At 34.1% G+C, this 17951-nt stretch overlaps 1 protein-coding gene and 1 long non-coding RNA gene across 2 annotated transcripts in view; one reads left to right on the top strand and one right to left on the bottom strand.

The window, feature by feature from the left end:
• LOC146403307 (uncharacterized) overlaps nt 1-17951 on the top strand; it is an 897172-nt gene that overhangs the window by 619957 nt on the left and 259264 nt on the right. The window lies entirely within an intron of this gene.
• LEMD3 (LEM domain containing 3) overlaps nt 1-17951 on the bottom strand; it is a 67637-nt gene that overhangs the window by 2369 nt on the left and 47317 nt on the right. Inside the window, 8 exon segments of the mRNA NM_001315597.1 lie at nt 59-137; nt 238-343; nt 2079-2160; nt 7245-7423; nt 8089-8191; nt 8300-8401; nt 9428-9573; nt 9658-9737. Coding sequence (NP_001302526.1) covers nt 59-137; nt 238-343; nt 2079-2160; nt 7245-7423; nt 8089-8191; nt 8300-8401; nt 9428-9573; nt 9658-9737 — 877 coding nt within the window.

The following is a 17951-nucleotide window of genomic DNA, read 5'->3' as shown; positions in this document are numbered from 1 at the left end:
TCTAACGGTAAGCCATAAATTATCTTTCCAAAATGTATGTAATAATCAAATTTCTTACCATCAAACCAAGAGCCATGCAATGCCTTAAAAGCTTTCCCAGCATATTCTGGAGACAGACATTTAACATATACACAACCCTGTGATATTAAAAAAAAAAAAGGAAGAAAGAAAAGAAATAATCTTAGTTTAGTAGCAACAAACCTGAAGTACAGAATTCAATAGTAAAAGTTACTTTACCTCGCGTGAATTTTTGTCTACTGCAATGTGAACAATGCCATCATTATCACTGCATTTTTCTAAAATTGCTTCTTGAATTGCCAAATGCCACTGATCCCCTATTTCCCTAAAAGTTAATGAAAACACAAATCAACAACCACATTTCTACTCAGAAAGAAGTCTTTTGTCTCTTACAATATACATATTGTAACTAGCAGTAGGTAGTTGAAAAAATTCATTCAGGAGTCCCCGCCCTGCTTTCACTTTCCAGTGTAAGAACACACAAGCCAAGGCAATGAAGGATCAGTCCATCACAGCAGAATAAATGTGCTGTCATTTCCGTTTAAAATCCTATGTACTTACAGTTATTTCTCTTTTCTATGTAGACATAAGCACTTTAAGGAGTTGTAGTAAACTTGTAAAAGTTAAATATGATATTTTAGTGACATTTTCAATTTCCTAAACTTAAGGAAAATTCTTAAGTTTATAGTGTATTCTGACCTTCTCTTTTCCAAAATAACAGAAAAGTAATACAGGACAAACATTTTGCATAAATAAGTCCCTTTATTATTATCAAAGTTTTTCTGCTACAATAGTGCACATTTGTCTTTCTTATGAGATGTAGATGGTGGGGCAGAGGAAAAGGCAGCTACTTTCAAATCATAAATCTTTATTTCACATAATAAATACTGGACTGGCATAGATTTCCTAATTCCCAAGGTATGAGGTAAGATTCCCAATAGAGGGATCAGCACACTGTTAATTGTTTCTACTGCTGCAAAATGGAGGGTGTGAGGGTGTGGGCGTGTGTGTGCTGACAGTGCTTCCTTACATTTACAATTTTGCTGTCACTTATTTGGAATCTGACCATATCAACTATTTCTTGAAATAAATGAGTTATTAGATGGGACTTATGGATATTTTATAAGAAATACAATTTCCATTGTCAGTTTTCAAAAACAGAATTTGACCTGTTCTATCCCTGGGCAGATAAGCAATAGCCTCTACTAAGCAAATTCTAAAGCTTTTTAGAGCCTATACGTGAAATATTATGGATTCTAAGGCAACAACTTGTCTCTGTGCCATTCTTTGGATGCAAATGCTGCTGTAATTATGTAGACAGAAAAGTTTCTCAAATATTGCATGGACAGATAGACAGGTCTTGTACAAAGGAAGGTGTGTACATCTTTGTAAAAAAGTGTGTTTTTTTTTGCTCTTTAGGGCTGCACTCGTGGCATATGGAAGTTCCCAGGTTAGGGGTCCAATCAGAGCTACAGCTGCCGGCCACAGCCACAGCCACGGCAACGCGGGATCCGAGCCATGTCTGCAACCTACACCATAGCTCACGGCAACGCCAGATCCTTAACCCACTGAGTGAGGCCAGGGATCGAACCCGCAACCTCATGGTTCCTAGTTGGATTCATTTCCGCTGCACCACGATGGGAACTCCTATAAAAAGCTTTTTACAATTAGAGACTGGAAATTTTTAAATAGCAGATTTTTTATCTTTATTGTCTACTGAGGCAAAGAATGCTGGCAGCATGACTTAAACATTTAATAAGGGTATTGTTTGTCACCATATCTGTCATTAATTTGACTTAAACATTTATCTGCTATGGGGACTCACAGTGGATATAAATATTTATAAAAGCTTTACAAATCATTATACATCTATGTATTCTTGTGAAATCTTTGCTTGAAATTTAATAAAAAAAGAAGAAATGAGAAAAATATAACATTTCAATTGTTAGAGATTCAGAAAAGAGATTTTTTAATTATAGACAGCATTATAAGAGTATCATGCATTTTTCAGCCAAATATTCTAAATAAAAATTACATGTACCTTTGATCATAATACTTACATGACTGGATCAAACATATTTCGAATCTTTAGACAAGGCGTCAAACTATTTGGTGGTGAATTTCTTCTATCTAAATGAAATGCTATAAAAAAACAAATTAATTTTATTATTTTCCATTGTTCCATTTTGTTGAAAGGTATTCAGTCATCCAGTTTATTTAAAAACTGTTCATTGCATGATTTTACTTTGAGGCAGAATTCTGGATTGAGGTGAATAAGACAGATCCAGTTATTCTTCTCATAGAGTTACAGCTTAGTGGGGGAGAAAGAGAGATGAAAAAGTGTCACCCAAGAAATTGTAATTGTGGTAAATCCCAAGAAAGAGAACAGAAAGTTGTCAATGTAACTTAAGCTAATCTGTGAATATCAGATAACACTTTGAGGAGGAAGTAAAATTTATGCTGGTACCTAAAGAATAAATAAAAATAGGCGGAGTAAAGAAAGATGAAAAGGACATCTTAAGCAAAGGTGATAGCCTGTCCAAAGCCCGAGACAAGAAGGAACTTGGTATATTCAAGTAACTAAAAGATAGCCACTGTGACTCGGCTGCAGACAGCAAAAATATAAAAAACCTGAAGGGGGAGGTCAGATTATGGAGGACCACATAGGCCACATTAAAGTATTGTTTAGACGTTATCATAAGACCAATGGGAAGTCACTCAAATGTTTTAAGGAAAGGAATAGTATGATGAGATCTATCTTTGAAAATTAACAAAGATTTTAAATAGACTGTGATATGGAGAATCAATTAGATGGAGGCAAAAGTGAATTCAAGGAGACGAGTTAGAAGGTTATGTCTAAGAGGAAGATGATAGTGTTGTGGATAAGACAAGCCAACAATGCAGATGGAAATAAGTGAACAGAATCAGGATGTATTATGAAGTAGATCTGACATGATTTGTTTAAAGGCTGCACATCTGGGGTCTCAGGGAGAAATCAAGGATGACTCCCCAGGCTTATAGCAGAACCAGCTGAGAGGAGTAGGTATCATTACTTAGATAAGAACACTGGAGGACAGGTCAGTTTGGAGAGAGAAGATAAAGTGTTTGCGCACGTGCCAAATTTGTGGTACTTCTTAGCAGAGAAGACAAGTATATGGCTGGGTATAAAAATATGAAAACCAAAACAGAAGATTTAGTGCAAGATATAAATTTGAAAGTTATCGACATATATGGTAAATGAAGTTGCTGCCTAAGATCACCTGAGAAGACAGGGAGAATGATAAAGGATGGCCTGGAAAAACTCCAACATCTAGAGGTCCAGGAAAATCTAGAAAAGAAGACTAAAGAAATGGTAGAGACAGGGTAAGAAACCAGAAGTGGCAACAACAAAGCCAAAACAGAAGAGTTTCAAGGCAGGCTCAACTGTTACCACTTTTAAATAAGAACAGAAAAGAAAAACGTCCACTGAATTTAGCAATACTGGAATTTGAGAGTTGTTTCCTCGAAATAATGAGGATGGAAAATAGATTGGAGTCAGCTGGAGAATAAATGAAAGTAAAGACAGTGAGTAATCTGTTCAATGCTATTTGGCTATAAATAGGTAGAGAGGGTGACAGCTATAAGACAATGAAGAGTGCAACAATGTGTTTTAAATATGTGACCCCAGGAGTCCCGTCATGGTAGAGAAGAAACAAATCTGACTAGTATCCCTGAGGACACAGGTTCGATCCCTGGCCTCAGTCAGGTTAAGGATCTGGCATTGCCATGAGCTACAGTGTAGGTTGCAGATGTGGCTCAGATCTGGCGTTGCTGTGGCTGTGGTGTAGACCAGCAGCTACAGCTCCAATTCGACTCCTAGCCTGGGAACCTCTATGTGCCATGGGTACAGCCTTAAAAAAAAAAAGATGTGACTACAGTATGTTTAAGTGCTAATGAAAAAGATCCAGGAAAGGCGGGGATTTAAAACACAGTAAGGGAAGACACTTAAGACTAGAGGGAATAAGATCCAGAGGGATCCTCTAAAAAGAAGGGGTCTGGTCTTTGCTAAATCAGACAGCTCTTCAATTGGAATAGTTGAAAATGAGTGTAGATTTTGGTAATTCTATGGATTTGATGGTGCAGATTTGAGGCAAGTAAAGTACAATCAATTGTTTCTATTTGGGTCATCAGCTAAGAATTAGAAGAGGAAGGAGAAGGGCAAAGGTTTGAATAGAGGGGAAGAAATCGATTTTTGCTATTGAATAGAGTAGGAAAGTGAAGTGTCTAATAAAAAATGTTAAGAACAAGAAAGATAAGTAGTATGGAAGGCTTAATTGAATTTTTATGACTGTATCAGTCTGCCAAGTTGTATGATTTTCTCCTGCTATGCTCAGCCACTTGCATATATAGGCATAGATAAATAATTTCATCCTTAGTTGAAATTGACCAGGATAACATGAAGGATACGGAGTTCCCGTCGTGGCACAGTAGTTAACAAATCCAACTAGTAACCATGAGGTTGCGGGTTTGATCCCTGGCCTTGCTCAGTAGGTTAAGGATCTGGCGTTGCCGGGAGCTGTGGTGTAGGTTCCAGACAAGGCTCGGATCCCACGTTGCTGTGGCTCTGGTGTAGGCCGGCGTCTATAGCTCCTATTAGACCCCTAGCCTGGGAACCTCCATATGCCATGGGACAAGACCATAGAAAAGGCAAAAAGACGACCCGGAAAAAAAAAAAAAAAAAGGATAGGTAATGACTTAAGGGTACTTAGGAAGAGAGAGACTGAAAAGATAGATCATGGAAATGAAGATGAATAGGAAAAGAAGTAAAGATAGGAAGAAGGCTAAGGAACTGGAGAAAGGTGCACTGAAAAATCAGAGATTCTGGAGTTCTCAAATACATAAATCAGGAAAGTTGAAAAGATGAGTCTGTGATACAGAACAGAGCATATCAATTAAAGATTTCAGATGTACCAGTGACAGGAAACATCTGGGGTGTGAATGTCTGAACAGTGCTTGATATGGTGTGGAAGAATGATAATTAGACATGAAAAATCTTTGCCAAACCCCAGATCAAGATGGTGTGTGAACCTCTAATAGCTTCCAAATTTCTCTAGTAGCATGCAGGTTCTGTTCTTAGATGACCCATTAGCTTCAAATAATCTGACTTCCTTGAAATTCCAATAATGGCCTGGGCCAGCAGGGGAAGAACCAGAGAAAACAGAAGCATTCATACCACCTTATGCTAGCCTAAACCTGAGTTTCCACAAAATAACAGACCTGGGAGAAACTATTCCTGGCCAATTCTAGTCAGAAAGTAGTCCCAAAGTTCAAACTGATTTTTAAGATATAAGCTTTGTCTTCCTAACTAAACCCTAATTACCACTGCCATATAGAGGTACAGCAGTTACTAAATGATACATTTCAAATGCCTCAGGAACTACCTTTGGGTGCCTTAAGTGAATGCTGTTTATTCCAAACACTATATTGTCAGAAGCATTAAATAAGACTCTGGCTCCCTAGCAGGTATTAATTTTTAACTGGTGTTTTATAATAACTTTAAGAGATGGGAGTTCTCTTGTGGCACAGCATGTTAAGAATCTGGTGTTGTCACTGTAGCGTTTCAGGTTGTTGCTACTGCACAAGTTTGATCCCTGGCCCAGGAGCTTCCATATGCCATAGGTGTGGCCAAAAAATAAATAAATTAATTAAATAACTTGAGAGACACCAATGTTATATTATCACTCATTTCATATTTAATTATTTTTTAGAAATTGAACTAAATATTCGATAAGGTTGATTACTTAACAATTACTTGGGAAACATACTATTAAATGACAACAGTTTGTAGTGGTAGTGAATTCAAAAGACTACTATAATGACCATTCCTCCAGTCATGTACCTTTTAAACCACTGCATTTATAAGGAGAGAAACATTAAGCTTGTTAATAAGCTAAACTATCTTTTCACATAAAAACACCATCACTGACTAGTAGCCTGGAAACTTCCATAGTCTGTACCTGTGACCTCCCCACCCCCCAAAAAAACCCAAACAAACAGTAGATGCCCATTTTTATACAGCACAATATTTGTGCTCAGATATATTTAAATCAAACCAAACCTTTATGTACTATTATTTTTAAAAAGCTAGATCAGTCATTTAGTTACATTTAAATAAACTATATATATTTAATAGCATAAAAACAGATGTAATATTAAAATTGAATTCCTTCTGTAAGATACATAACTAGCATTAAGAAAATCCCAACAACTTCTCATTATCAGCCTCTTGTAATAATTCTTATTATGATGACATTCTTCAAAAAATTCAAATCTTCCTGCTATAAGTCTATAGACTTTCACTTTATCACTACCAACCATCTAAAAATTGAATTGGGATACTTCAAGCAAATAGCTACTAGGTGTTTTATCTCAGGATTTTCTGCCTTCAAGCTGAAATTATCTCAGTAATTACACTTTTTTTTATATTTGTAAAGTAGTAAGTGTCTTAATTTACTCTCCTTCCTTTCTAGGACCATGAACCCTTAATCAGTATAACTGTTTATCAAAGACTGTCAAGTAAACGGAGACTTAAATTTATAATTCTTTACATGGCCCATTTAGAAATATGCAAATTAAGGCAATTCAGTCCTTGACATAAAGTTTATGAACATCTAATACACTGAAACCTGGATGAAACACGAATATAGAAAGTAGCAGGACACTTTAAAAATACTTTATCAATTCATGTTGAATTTTTCTTTAATGAAGTATAGTTAATTTACAATGTTGTACCAGTTTCAAGTATACAGCAAAGTGATTTTATACATACATTTATGTGTGTGTCTGTGTGTACATATTTATTTATATAAATTCTTTTTCAGGTTCTTTTCCCTTATAGGTTTTTACAAAATACTGTGCTATAGAATAGATCCTCTGTTTATCTATTTTATATATAATAGTGCATATAGTTAATCCCAAACTCCTAATTTATCTCTCCCCATATCCCATTATCCCTTTTGGTATTCACAAGTTTTTCTACATCTGAATCTATTTTAGTTTTGTAAACAATTGTATCTTTTTTTAGATTCCACACATAAGTGATATGTTTGTCTTCATCTGACTTACTTAACACTGCTATCTTTTACGGGATGGAATTGGAAGGAAGCTTTCAGTTGTACTATTTTAAACACTTAAGACTTCTATAGTTGAAAAAATTACTTTTGTTGTTGTTGTTTAAAAATACATACCTTGACCCTGCCACACTTTAGAAGGTATTACTAATATTTTGTCACAGGATGCAGAAGGCTGGATCCACCGCCAAACCAGAAAATCTGTACCACCTATTCTTCGTGTCTCTGTGCGAACTCTAGACTCATTAGCAGCAAGGAAGTCAACAGCTCTATCCCAGACTTTCTTCATTTTTTTCCTATCATTTAAAGGAAAGTGACAAATTTACTATCACCTTGGCTTGTCATGCTCTTAAATAATAGTAATTAAAGGTAGTTGTTACTGTTACCTTTAGCTGTTCTTATCACTGCTTACAGAGTTTCTTTCAAAAAGACTTAGATGTCTAAACCTAACCTCAGATTTACTAAATTTGGATCTCCAAAGGTGGGACAATACACTGGAACTTTTTTCCCATAAAAGCTCCACTGGTGATTCTGATGTGTTTCTAGAATAAGAATGCTGCTTTGGGATGTGCCATTATCTTTTATTTTCAAGAAGTAATTGCTTAATTCTTCTATTTAAAAAAGCTTCATTAACAACAAAATGAAGTCTTTTAAACCATTATTAGTAAAACATCACTGCACTGATTATTGTCTGTTTATCAAGATGGAATTAAAGGAAATAAGGTAGAGATTGACAACAAAGAATCAAAAATACATACTTAGAAATCCTGCTATTATGCCACTCAAAATCAGGAAGATTATAGATAAAAATTTAGAAAAGAATTTAAAATACAAAAGTAAAGCCTGTCCAGTGAAAGGGATCTAGTTCAGAAGGGTCACAATTCTCAACAGAATTTTCATGACTGCAGAAGACACTGACATTCTGATTGATTGACTTCAACACATAACGCTTTAAACAGACCTGTCATGAGGCTGTATTAAGGAATCTCGCACATGGGGAATGGGCATGTAAGGCTGTAAATCTTTATTTTCCTGGCAAGCTTCATTATGACTTCGTAAAACATCTGAAAGTAAACCAAACAAATTTATAAATGAATCAATCCCTGGACATCATGTACTTTATCACATAATGACTATTCTAGAAATAGGTCAGAGTTTTGTAAATATCATACCTATAATCTTTACCACCATATCATACATCTGCCTTGTTTCCTCTTCTTCTTTTGTCCAACGGTATTTCATGTAACGCAGAACGACACAAACCATCACTACACCTGCAATATTTATACATACTATGTTTTAAAAATTGTGGTAACTGGCATTCAATAATATTCATTTTAACTTGAAGTTACTGTATCAGCTATTAAATCTGATATTAATAATGCAAAAAATTACAGCAAACAAAAATAATACTTCATTTTAACTGCCATAATGGAATAATGGAGTAAGCGTTCATGACAGTGGTTTGAATTAGCCACAAAGAAAAACTTAATATTAAACATATCCCAGAGTATCACTTGGTTTCTCCAGAAAAACTTTCATTACAATGACAACTGAATATTTAAATTCTTCCTTTTTTTTGAAAACAAAGCAACACAACCATGTTTCACAAATATTTGTTTTTACCTCATTAAACTACTACAAAAGTGAGTCCTATGAGACTATAAACATGCTACATCTTACTTTAAGAAAACTGAAATATTTTTAAAGGAAATAAGAAAAAAATGAGTATTTCCTAAGTTTCTATTATCAATCAAAATTAGTCACATAAAATCTAAGATTCTGAATGAAAATTTTAATGCAGGTAAAAAGTTTTTCTCTTTGGCCAAGACTTTGGGCCAAAGATCAAACCCATGCTACAGCGGTGACCCAAGTCACAGCAATAACATGAAATCCTTAATCCACTAGGCCACCAGGGAACTCCTAGGTAAGTGATTTTTTTAAAATTAAAAATAATTTTAATGCAGTTAATTTACATTATTTTTAAAATAAGCTTAATTTTTGTAACTTCTTGTTCTAGTTCTCAAAGTAGATTTCTATCTATGCATTACATTTGCTTTCTCTATGATAGCTTTATAACAAAGTTTTATTTCCACCTCTCCTCATGGACTGTTTTATAACCTTAGATCCATACTAACATTTTAAAATCCTCAATATCATTACACCTTAGTGAAGACTTTTGGATGTAATTTATAATGGCAACTATCCTAGAAGTATATTCTCAACCCTAGCATTTAGTGAATATAGACACAAAAATCCTACACTGCCAATGTATCTTCTTTCTCATTCTTACAACTTACCTAAGCACAACAACAATAACCTATGGGTGACAGTAATAAATGCACGTCGAAAACGACACCAGAAGGACATCTGTGGTCTTGTGGACTGTAAAAACTGTACATCAACCATATCTGTCAGTTCTTCCTCAGGGTCATAACCAACACACCTATTTAAAAATAATTGAGAGACTTTAGGGTCAAAATTACTTCTCACACAACAAAATGGTCAAAGTGAAAATCAAATCCTTTACCTTATTCCAACATCTTTTCCATTTTCAAAAATCCACTGCAATGAGATATTAAATATATCTTCATATTCAGGACCTAAATCCTAATAAAAAAGAGAAAATATTCTTAATAATTCACATTCACTTGATTTTATATGTAAACTGTCCTATAAATAACATACTTGCTATAACACTTTAAACTATTTAACATAATAAAAATGTATTATTCATTACAGAAAAATAAAAGGAGAAAAAAAGACCACCTTAAGATGACCACTGTTAACACTCTGGTATGTTTTCTTCTCATTTTTTTATTTAAAGATTTTTAAAAAATATTTGTTTTTCAAGAACCATTATGATAAGAGTGAATTAGCCACTTTTTAGAAATGGAACACTATCTGTAGATGAACAAATGACAAATTATTCAGACTGCTGTATCACAACTATTTTCTTCATCTACTTCAAGTCAATGAAGTAAGCTTGTCAACTCTAGAAAAACAACTGACTGTTATCAATGATAAAATTCAAGCTTTCGAAGTGAAAAGGAGAATTTTTAAAACTTACTGTATCCATTACTATAAGCCTAACAATTTCAAAATACTTGAAAATCTTTGTAGTAGGACTGGTTTGATATTAACAAATGTGACTTTTGAGTACGGCATTATACGGTGTGTCAACATTTGGAAGATCTGCCTAACTAGTGAACTAATATTTTCCAAATGACCAGTCATGAGCTATAAAATTTTGCATGGGTAAAAGATCCATTCTAAGCGCAAAATAGACCTTTAGTATGTATAGGCTTTAGTATGAAAAGTTCACTGACATGGTTTCAAATTCCACATTGTCACTAATCTTAAGAAACTACAACTTGTAGAGTTTTGCCATTGTATCAATGAAGAGTATCTGAATAGAGAATTAAAATATTTTCTCGGTTTTGACTACCTCTGTGTGAGGCTAGATATTCTTGAATGTACCCCACTACCAAAAGAGCATTACAGTGGACAGAATGCAGGAGCAGATCTGAGAATTCAGTCATCTTTTATTAAGTTAGATGTTAAAGAGAGGTGCAAAAATATTAAAACAATGCCACTTCTCATGAAATATTTTTATTTTGGAAAATAGTTATTTTTCATAAAAATACATTGTTAATGTTAACATGTAATATTCATTATTCCTATTTTAAATGAATAAGTAAATATTCAGATGTCAATTTCTAACATGGCAAATATATATCTAAATATTAATAGACTGGATAAAGATGTAGTACATAATACAATGTAATATTACTCAGCCATAAAGAAAGAATGAAATAATGCCATCTGCAGCAACATAGATGGACCTATAAATTATCACACTAAATGAAGTAAGTCAGAGAACTAGATAAATATCGTATGAACTCACTAATACGTAGAATCTAATAAAAATGATCCAAAAGAACTTATAAAAACAGAAAGATTTTGAAACCAAACTATTGGTTACCAAAGGGGAAATGTGGGGAGAGGGAGGGATAAATTAGGGGGTTGGGATTGACATATACACATTACTATGTATAAAATAGACAGGAAATAAGGACCTACGGTATAGTACAGGGAAATCTATTCAATATATGTGTAGTAACCTATATGGGAAAAGAATCTGAAAAGGAATGGATGTATGTGCATGTATAACTGATTTACTTTGCTGTACACCTGAAACTAATACAATTTTATAAGTCAACTATATTTCAATAAAATTTAAAATACATACTTGCATACATTTCCTACAAACAAATGCCATTTAAGATCATCAGTAATATTAGGAGTACAAAAGGGTCCTGAAACTAAAAAGTTTAAGAACTACTGTGCATAAACAGTCTACGTATTTTTAAAATCAAAATGTTAAAAACAAAAGTGGTATTATATTATATACACAGTTTTTCTACTTACTTTTTTTTTCTCACAGAATGAGGTGTCATAAGTATCAATGTCAGTTTACATGGAAAAACCCCATTTTTTTTCCAACAAGATAGTGTTCCATTGTGTGATTGTTACACTAGTCAACTCCTTATTATTGAACGTGAAATGTTCATTTCAGTACACCAAATAATACTGTAATAAACATCCTTGAAAATTCCTTCACTCAGCTTATATTTATTGAGGGCCCACCATGTGCTAGGTGCTGTTCTAGGTCCTAGAGATGTAGCACTGAGCGAAAAGTCATTAAGTCCCTGGGCTCGTGGAGCCTGTATTCTATTCAAAAGCATGTCTCTGTGTACTTTTGAAGTGCAAAAAATGAATTTCTAACAAGTAGGAAGCCACCTTTTAAAATTGCTTAAAATTTTTTATAAGCAATAGCTATTGCATTTTAACAGTAGAGATTCTTTAACAGCACTGGAAATTACAAGATTCTCATTTGATAAGTTCAATATCAGTTCCTAATATGTAACTGACAGTTATTTTAATATATCAAATTTGAAAGTATAACTTATGAAGCAGAACTAATCTTGCTAGTATCATTACTTATGTGTAACTACTACCAGGATTTTTCAGATGCTTAAGATAACTATAGGCTATCTGGTTTTGTTTTTTTTTTTTAAGTGTGATAATTTCAGCAATATTTATAAATATAAAAAATTTATAACCAACGTTAGTACTTAATTATTGAGAAATGGTTTATGTATGAGATCACTTCAGAGGGATATTATGAACACAGAAAAGATCACGCCAATAGCTAAATAGCTATATGCTTTAAAAAGTTAAAAAAAAAATTTCAGGAGTTCCCGTCGTGGCGCAGTGGTTAACGAATCCTGAGGTTGCGGGTTCGGTCCCTGCCCTTGCTCAGTGGGTTAACGATCCGGCGTTGCCATGAGCTGTAGTGTAGGTTGCAGACGCGGCTCGGATCCCGCGTTGCTGTGGCTCTGGCGTAGGCCAGCGGCTACAGCTCCGATTCGACCCCTAGCCTGGGAACCTCCATATGCTGTGGGAGCGGCCCAAAGAAATAGCAAAAAGACAAAAAAAAAAAAAAAAAATTTCAACCTAATATATTTATAACTATAAAAGATATATGAAAATTGGCACATTATAAATCAACTATACTTTAATTGAAAAAAGATATATACTTATATGAGTAAGAACTAGAAAATAATGAAGTGTTTTTTGTTTAATATGGCTTTAAAATGTTATATAATTATACAAAATTATCAAGCAATTACTGTTTCAATTATTATAAATACACTACTAGAAGTCACTTTGTATATAACTGAAAAATCAAAGAGCTCATATTCACTTGCTCTAAAATTAGAGATTAAAGCTTTGATAAAAGAGCATCAGGAGAACACATTTCTGGTTATAGCACATGGATCAGGATTAGATGAAACACAAGCTACACAGGATTTTGAAAATCCATAAAGCAAGGTTAATACAGGTTATACACGGTGCTGAAGACATTGCACTGATTCCTCTTTGCATAGTATTGATTTTTAAAAGGGATTTTGTACTCATTTAGTTCCTTTCAAAGACTTTATCCTTCAAAGATACAGACATCATAGCACCCTTGAAAGACATGGATATTTAAAAAAAAAAAAATCAATGAAACATATACACTGCATTTAACCTGTATTTATATATATGCTCTTCAGTTTGTATTAATACAATATACAGAATATTATGACTTTTCCATTACTACACAGAATTTAGTAGGCTATACTATAAGCATAAGTTTCAAATACTGTAAAAACAAATTTCTATGTTTTCTAGTTATATAAGTATCAAAATTTTAGGAAAAGATATTACAAATAATATCATTAATTACCTTAAAATGTACATAATGGTTCAAATTAACAAGGACACTTACTCTAATAAGCTAATTATATAGAGGCAAAAGAACTTAACACTTTTAGTTGTAAAACGGCAAGGGCAGAAAAGGGTAGGTGTTGTTATTTTTCTCATTTTCTGTTTTTCTTTCCTATGTTAATATCCCTCAATATCCAACCACTACCTGGAATGTTCCTTTCTGAATACATATTTTCAAAAAGCAAATGATAATTCATTTAAAACTTCATTTAAGATTTTATAGGGTGTTGAGTTCTTAAGTACGCCATTACTTCCATATATATCTACATAGTGCACGGAATTCCATAGTATCATAAAATGGACTTTTTTTGAAGAAGTTAAATTTTTTTCTGGCTTATACTAATTAAACAGCTCATGCTAACATGGTAGCATACACAGCATCCACCTGATTTCACGTCTGCAGTGTTTTACTATTCACAGTTTGGATCCACCTAGAAACCTGTAAGGCAGGGATAGGCTAATTTTTTTCTGTAAAGGGCCAAAGAGTGACTATTTTAAGCTTTGCAGCATACACGTCTGGTCTCTGTCACATTACTTTTTTTTTCTTTTTTTTTGTCTTTTTGCTATTTCTTGGGCCGCTCCCGCGGCATATGGAGGTTCCCAGGCTAAGGGCCGAATTGGAGCTGTAGCCACCAGCCTACAGCCACAGCAACAGCCACAGCAACGCGGGATCCGAGCCTTGTCTGCAACCTACACCACAGCTCATGGCAACGCCGGATCGTTAACCCACTGAGCAAGGGCAGGGACCGAACCTGCAACCTCATGGGTCCTAGTCGGATTCGTTAACCACTGCGCCATGGCGGGAACTCCTATTTTTTTTTTTTTTTTTAAGCAACCTTTAAAAATGTTGTAAGACCTCAGAGAGCAGGCCATACAAAAACAAGCCCATGGGCTGTAGTTCGCCAACCCATGAGGTAAGGTATTCTAATATCATAAAACACCAGTTTTCTAATAACTGATGACAAAACTCAGGGAGAAATTAAGTTTTTAATTTTAAAAGTAGGTATATTATTAACATAATTACTTATAGGCAATAGTTGAGTCAACACACTTCTCACTGCCTCACAGAAATCTTTCTAAATTCAAAGCATGTTTTCTTAAATCTTTAACAAATCTATTTTATTTTTTTGTCTTTTTGCCTTTTTCTAGGGCCACTCCTGCGGCATATGGAGGTTCCCAAGCTAGGGGTCTAATCGGAGCTGTAGCCACCGACCTATGCCAGAGCCACAGCAATGCAGGATCCAGGTCGAGTTTGCGACCTACACAACAGCTCACGGCAACGCTGGATCGTTAACCCACTGGGCAAGGCCAGGGATCGAACCTGCAACCTCATGGTTCCTAGTCAGATTTTTTGACCACTGGGCCATGACGGAAACTTCAACAAATCTATTTTATTTTAATACAGTATATGTATATACAAACATATACACCCATAATTCCCAATTCCAAATTTACCTTATTTTCAAAATAACTGGTCAAAAATGTGTATATTTAAAACCCATATCCGATGCTTTGAACTTGGATTATAGTTCCAAAGTACAAAAATAATACTGTTTCACATAAAAGATTCACCTCATCAACAAAACACTGATGAGGGAAAAAGATACCACAAGGAGAAGTCAAATAAATATTAAAAATCTATTGGATATAGTTCAAAATGGATAATTTATATGGTAATAATAGTGAATATTCTTGTTATTTGTGAGATGATATATACCATGCATTAGATGTTACCTTTTAAATTAAGTAAAATATGACACACAGAAATCAATAGTGAATATGATTTAATTCTTAATGATTCAGCGAAGACTTGATCTTCTGCCTCCAGGAATAATGGAAAGAACAAGGTTCTTGGAATCAAAAACTCATGGAATCAGATCATGATTCCACAAGTGACTAGCTATATGTACAACCTTACATGGAAACAAGAGAAAATATGTCACTTATACAGATACATACACTTTGATCACTTCTTTAGATCCTAAACCCTATTCAGGATCAGTCCCTTGCCCACTCAATAAATGAAGGTAGGGGTTATAAACCCAGCCCTTCGATTTAAGAGGCAGAGCAGCATAATGAAAAGAACAAGTTCTTTGATTCTACTCACAGTTCCATCACATACTAGCTGGATGACCTAGTCATTAAACCCCTCTGAGCTTTAGTTTCTTTATAAAGTGGGTTTGATATCACCTACTTTGCTGGATCATTGTGAAATCAGAAATAATATATCGAAAGTACTAAGATAAATTGTACTTAAAATACTTTTATTACTATTATGAAATTTATTCTTCATTCCATCTCTTAGAACACTTATTTTTCCACAAAGACACAATTTTATTAACAGTGATTAGCATTCCAAGCTAGTCCATAAAAATCTATCCAGCCCATAAATTAACACATTTGCAGCTACCTTTTTCCCTATTATATTCTTCACGTATCTTAAACATACTGTGTTAAAAATTAAACAGGTCTTGAAAGTGACCTAGGAGGTGAACCATCATCCATTACATATTTCTATTGTTATCATACAAATTTCCCACCATTTAATTTAAGCAATTTATGTCTTTTCACCAAAATATAGTGCCATGTATTTCCTAAATGTTCCACCAGAGGGACCTCTTAACTTTTCACAAATCAAACTTTCAATCTCAAAAATCATGAATAAAAAGCTCGAAAAAAAAACACTGGAGTTAGAAAAAGTGTTTAAGTTATTCAAATTAATTGTCACATTTATTTAAATTTCTTTTTAAGGAGAAAGTGTGAAAAATAAAATAAAAATGGACTGTAAAGGATCAAATTGAAGAAAAATTTTAAAAACTTTTACTGAAGGCTTATTTACTCCTTTTACTTCATCAAACATTTACTAATACTGTGCTTAAAATGCACTAAAGGGGAGTTCCCGTCGTGGCGCAGTGGTTAACGAATCCGACTAGGAACCATGAGGTTGCGGGTTCGATTTCTACCCTTGCTCAGTGGGTTAACGATCCGGCATTGCCGTGAGCTGTGGTGTAGGTTGCAGACAAGGCTTGGATCCCGTGTTGCTGTGGGGCTCTGGCGTAGGCTGGCAGCTACAGCTCCGATTAGACCCCTAGCCTGGGAATCTCCATATGCCATGGGAGCGGCCCAAGAAATGGCAAAAAGACAAAAAAAAAAAAAAAGAAAAATGCACTAAAAGTTGGGAAAAAAATGGCTTGTACTTTAGGAGTTTTCTATATCCTCTGGCTCATTTACTCCTGAATGAAAAAACTTAATTGTACTGCAGGTGAAATGGCAGTATAAATACATAAAAGGTACAATATAGGTATTGTCATCATTTGATACCAGCTTTGTAGTGAGGTTCTTCCATATTTATGCCAGAATCTGGGTAAAATAAAATAGCCAGTTTTGAACTGTCATTACAAATTAGAAAAGAATTTTGGCAACATATATCAAAAGCATTAACAAAAGCTCTTTGAAAAAGTAATTTCCTTTCTAGGACTATTTCCTAAGGAAATGATCAGAAAATCATGCAAAAATTAGAATGCTTTCATAATACTGAAAAACTACAAACCAGTACAATACAATCATGTAAAGAAATACTAACCAGTAATAAAAAGAAACAGTTTTTAAAAATCTGAACAATGACATGGGAAAATGTTCTTAACTAGAAGGGAAAAAATACATAAATATTTATAATATGAAAGAGACACATGGACCCAAATGAGTTGCTAATAACCTTAGGTGGTGAATTTGAAATGGATTTTTTATACATGTATGTGTAACTGGGTCACCATACTGTACAGTAGAAAAAAAAATAATGTACTGGGGAAATAACAATTGATTACAATTAAGACTACTTGATAAGAAAAAATAAATACAAATAAATAAAAATTTAAAAAGAATTTAAAAAATGAAATGGATTTTTCCTTTTACTTTCTACATATGTGTTAAATCATAAGCATGGGTTAATGTTATATTGAAAAAATAAGCATTCATGGGCTCAGCAATAATGAACCTGACTAGTATCCATGAGGATACGAGTTCAATCCCTGGCCTCCCTCAGTGGGTTAAGGATCCAGCATTGCCATGAGCTGTGGTGTAGGTTGCAGATGCAGCTTGGATCCTGTGTTGCTGTGGCTGTGGCTCTAGCTGTGGCTGGCAGCTACAGCTCCAATTTGACCCCTAGCCTGGGAACTTCCATATGCTGCTGGGTACAGTCCTAAAAATCAAAAAACAAACAAAAAGAAGAAAAAAGAAAACACCTAAAAGATTTTATTTAGACTTTAAACATCTGGGGGGGGGGGGATTCCTGTTTAATGTTTTTTTTTTTCCCCAGTAGCAGTCCAAACTGCATCTCTGATAGAAAAAGCCATACCAGGTTTCACAGCATTTGAAAACCTAAAAATGGGATTCCAAAAAGAAAAAGTTAAAACACACACACACATTTAAATGTGTAAGAAGGATATTAATGTTTCTATATAAAATAACTAAGAAATAACCCAAATATTT

The sequence above is a fragment of the Sus scrofa genome, chromosome 5 (genome assembly GCF_054392235.1).
Source record: "Sus scrofa isolate SSC_HxYL_T2T_F1_AM1 chromosome 5, Sscrofa_HxYL_maternal_Yorkshire_Landrace_v2.0, whole genome shotgun sequence".
Classification (NCBI taxonomy): domain Eukaryota; kingdom Metazoa; phylum Chordata; class Mammalia; order Artiodactyla; family Suidae; genus Sus; species Sus scrofa.
Note: the sequence above shows the minus strand (reverse complement) of the source record. Positions and strands in the feature narration are given on the sequence as shown.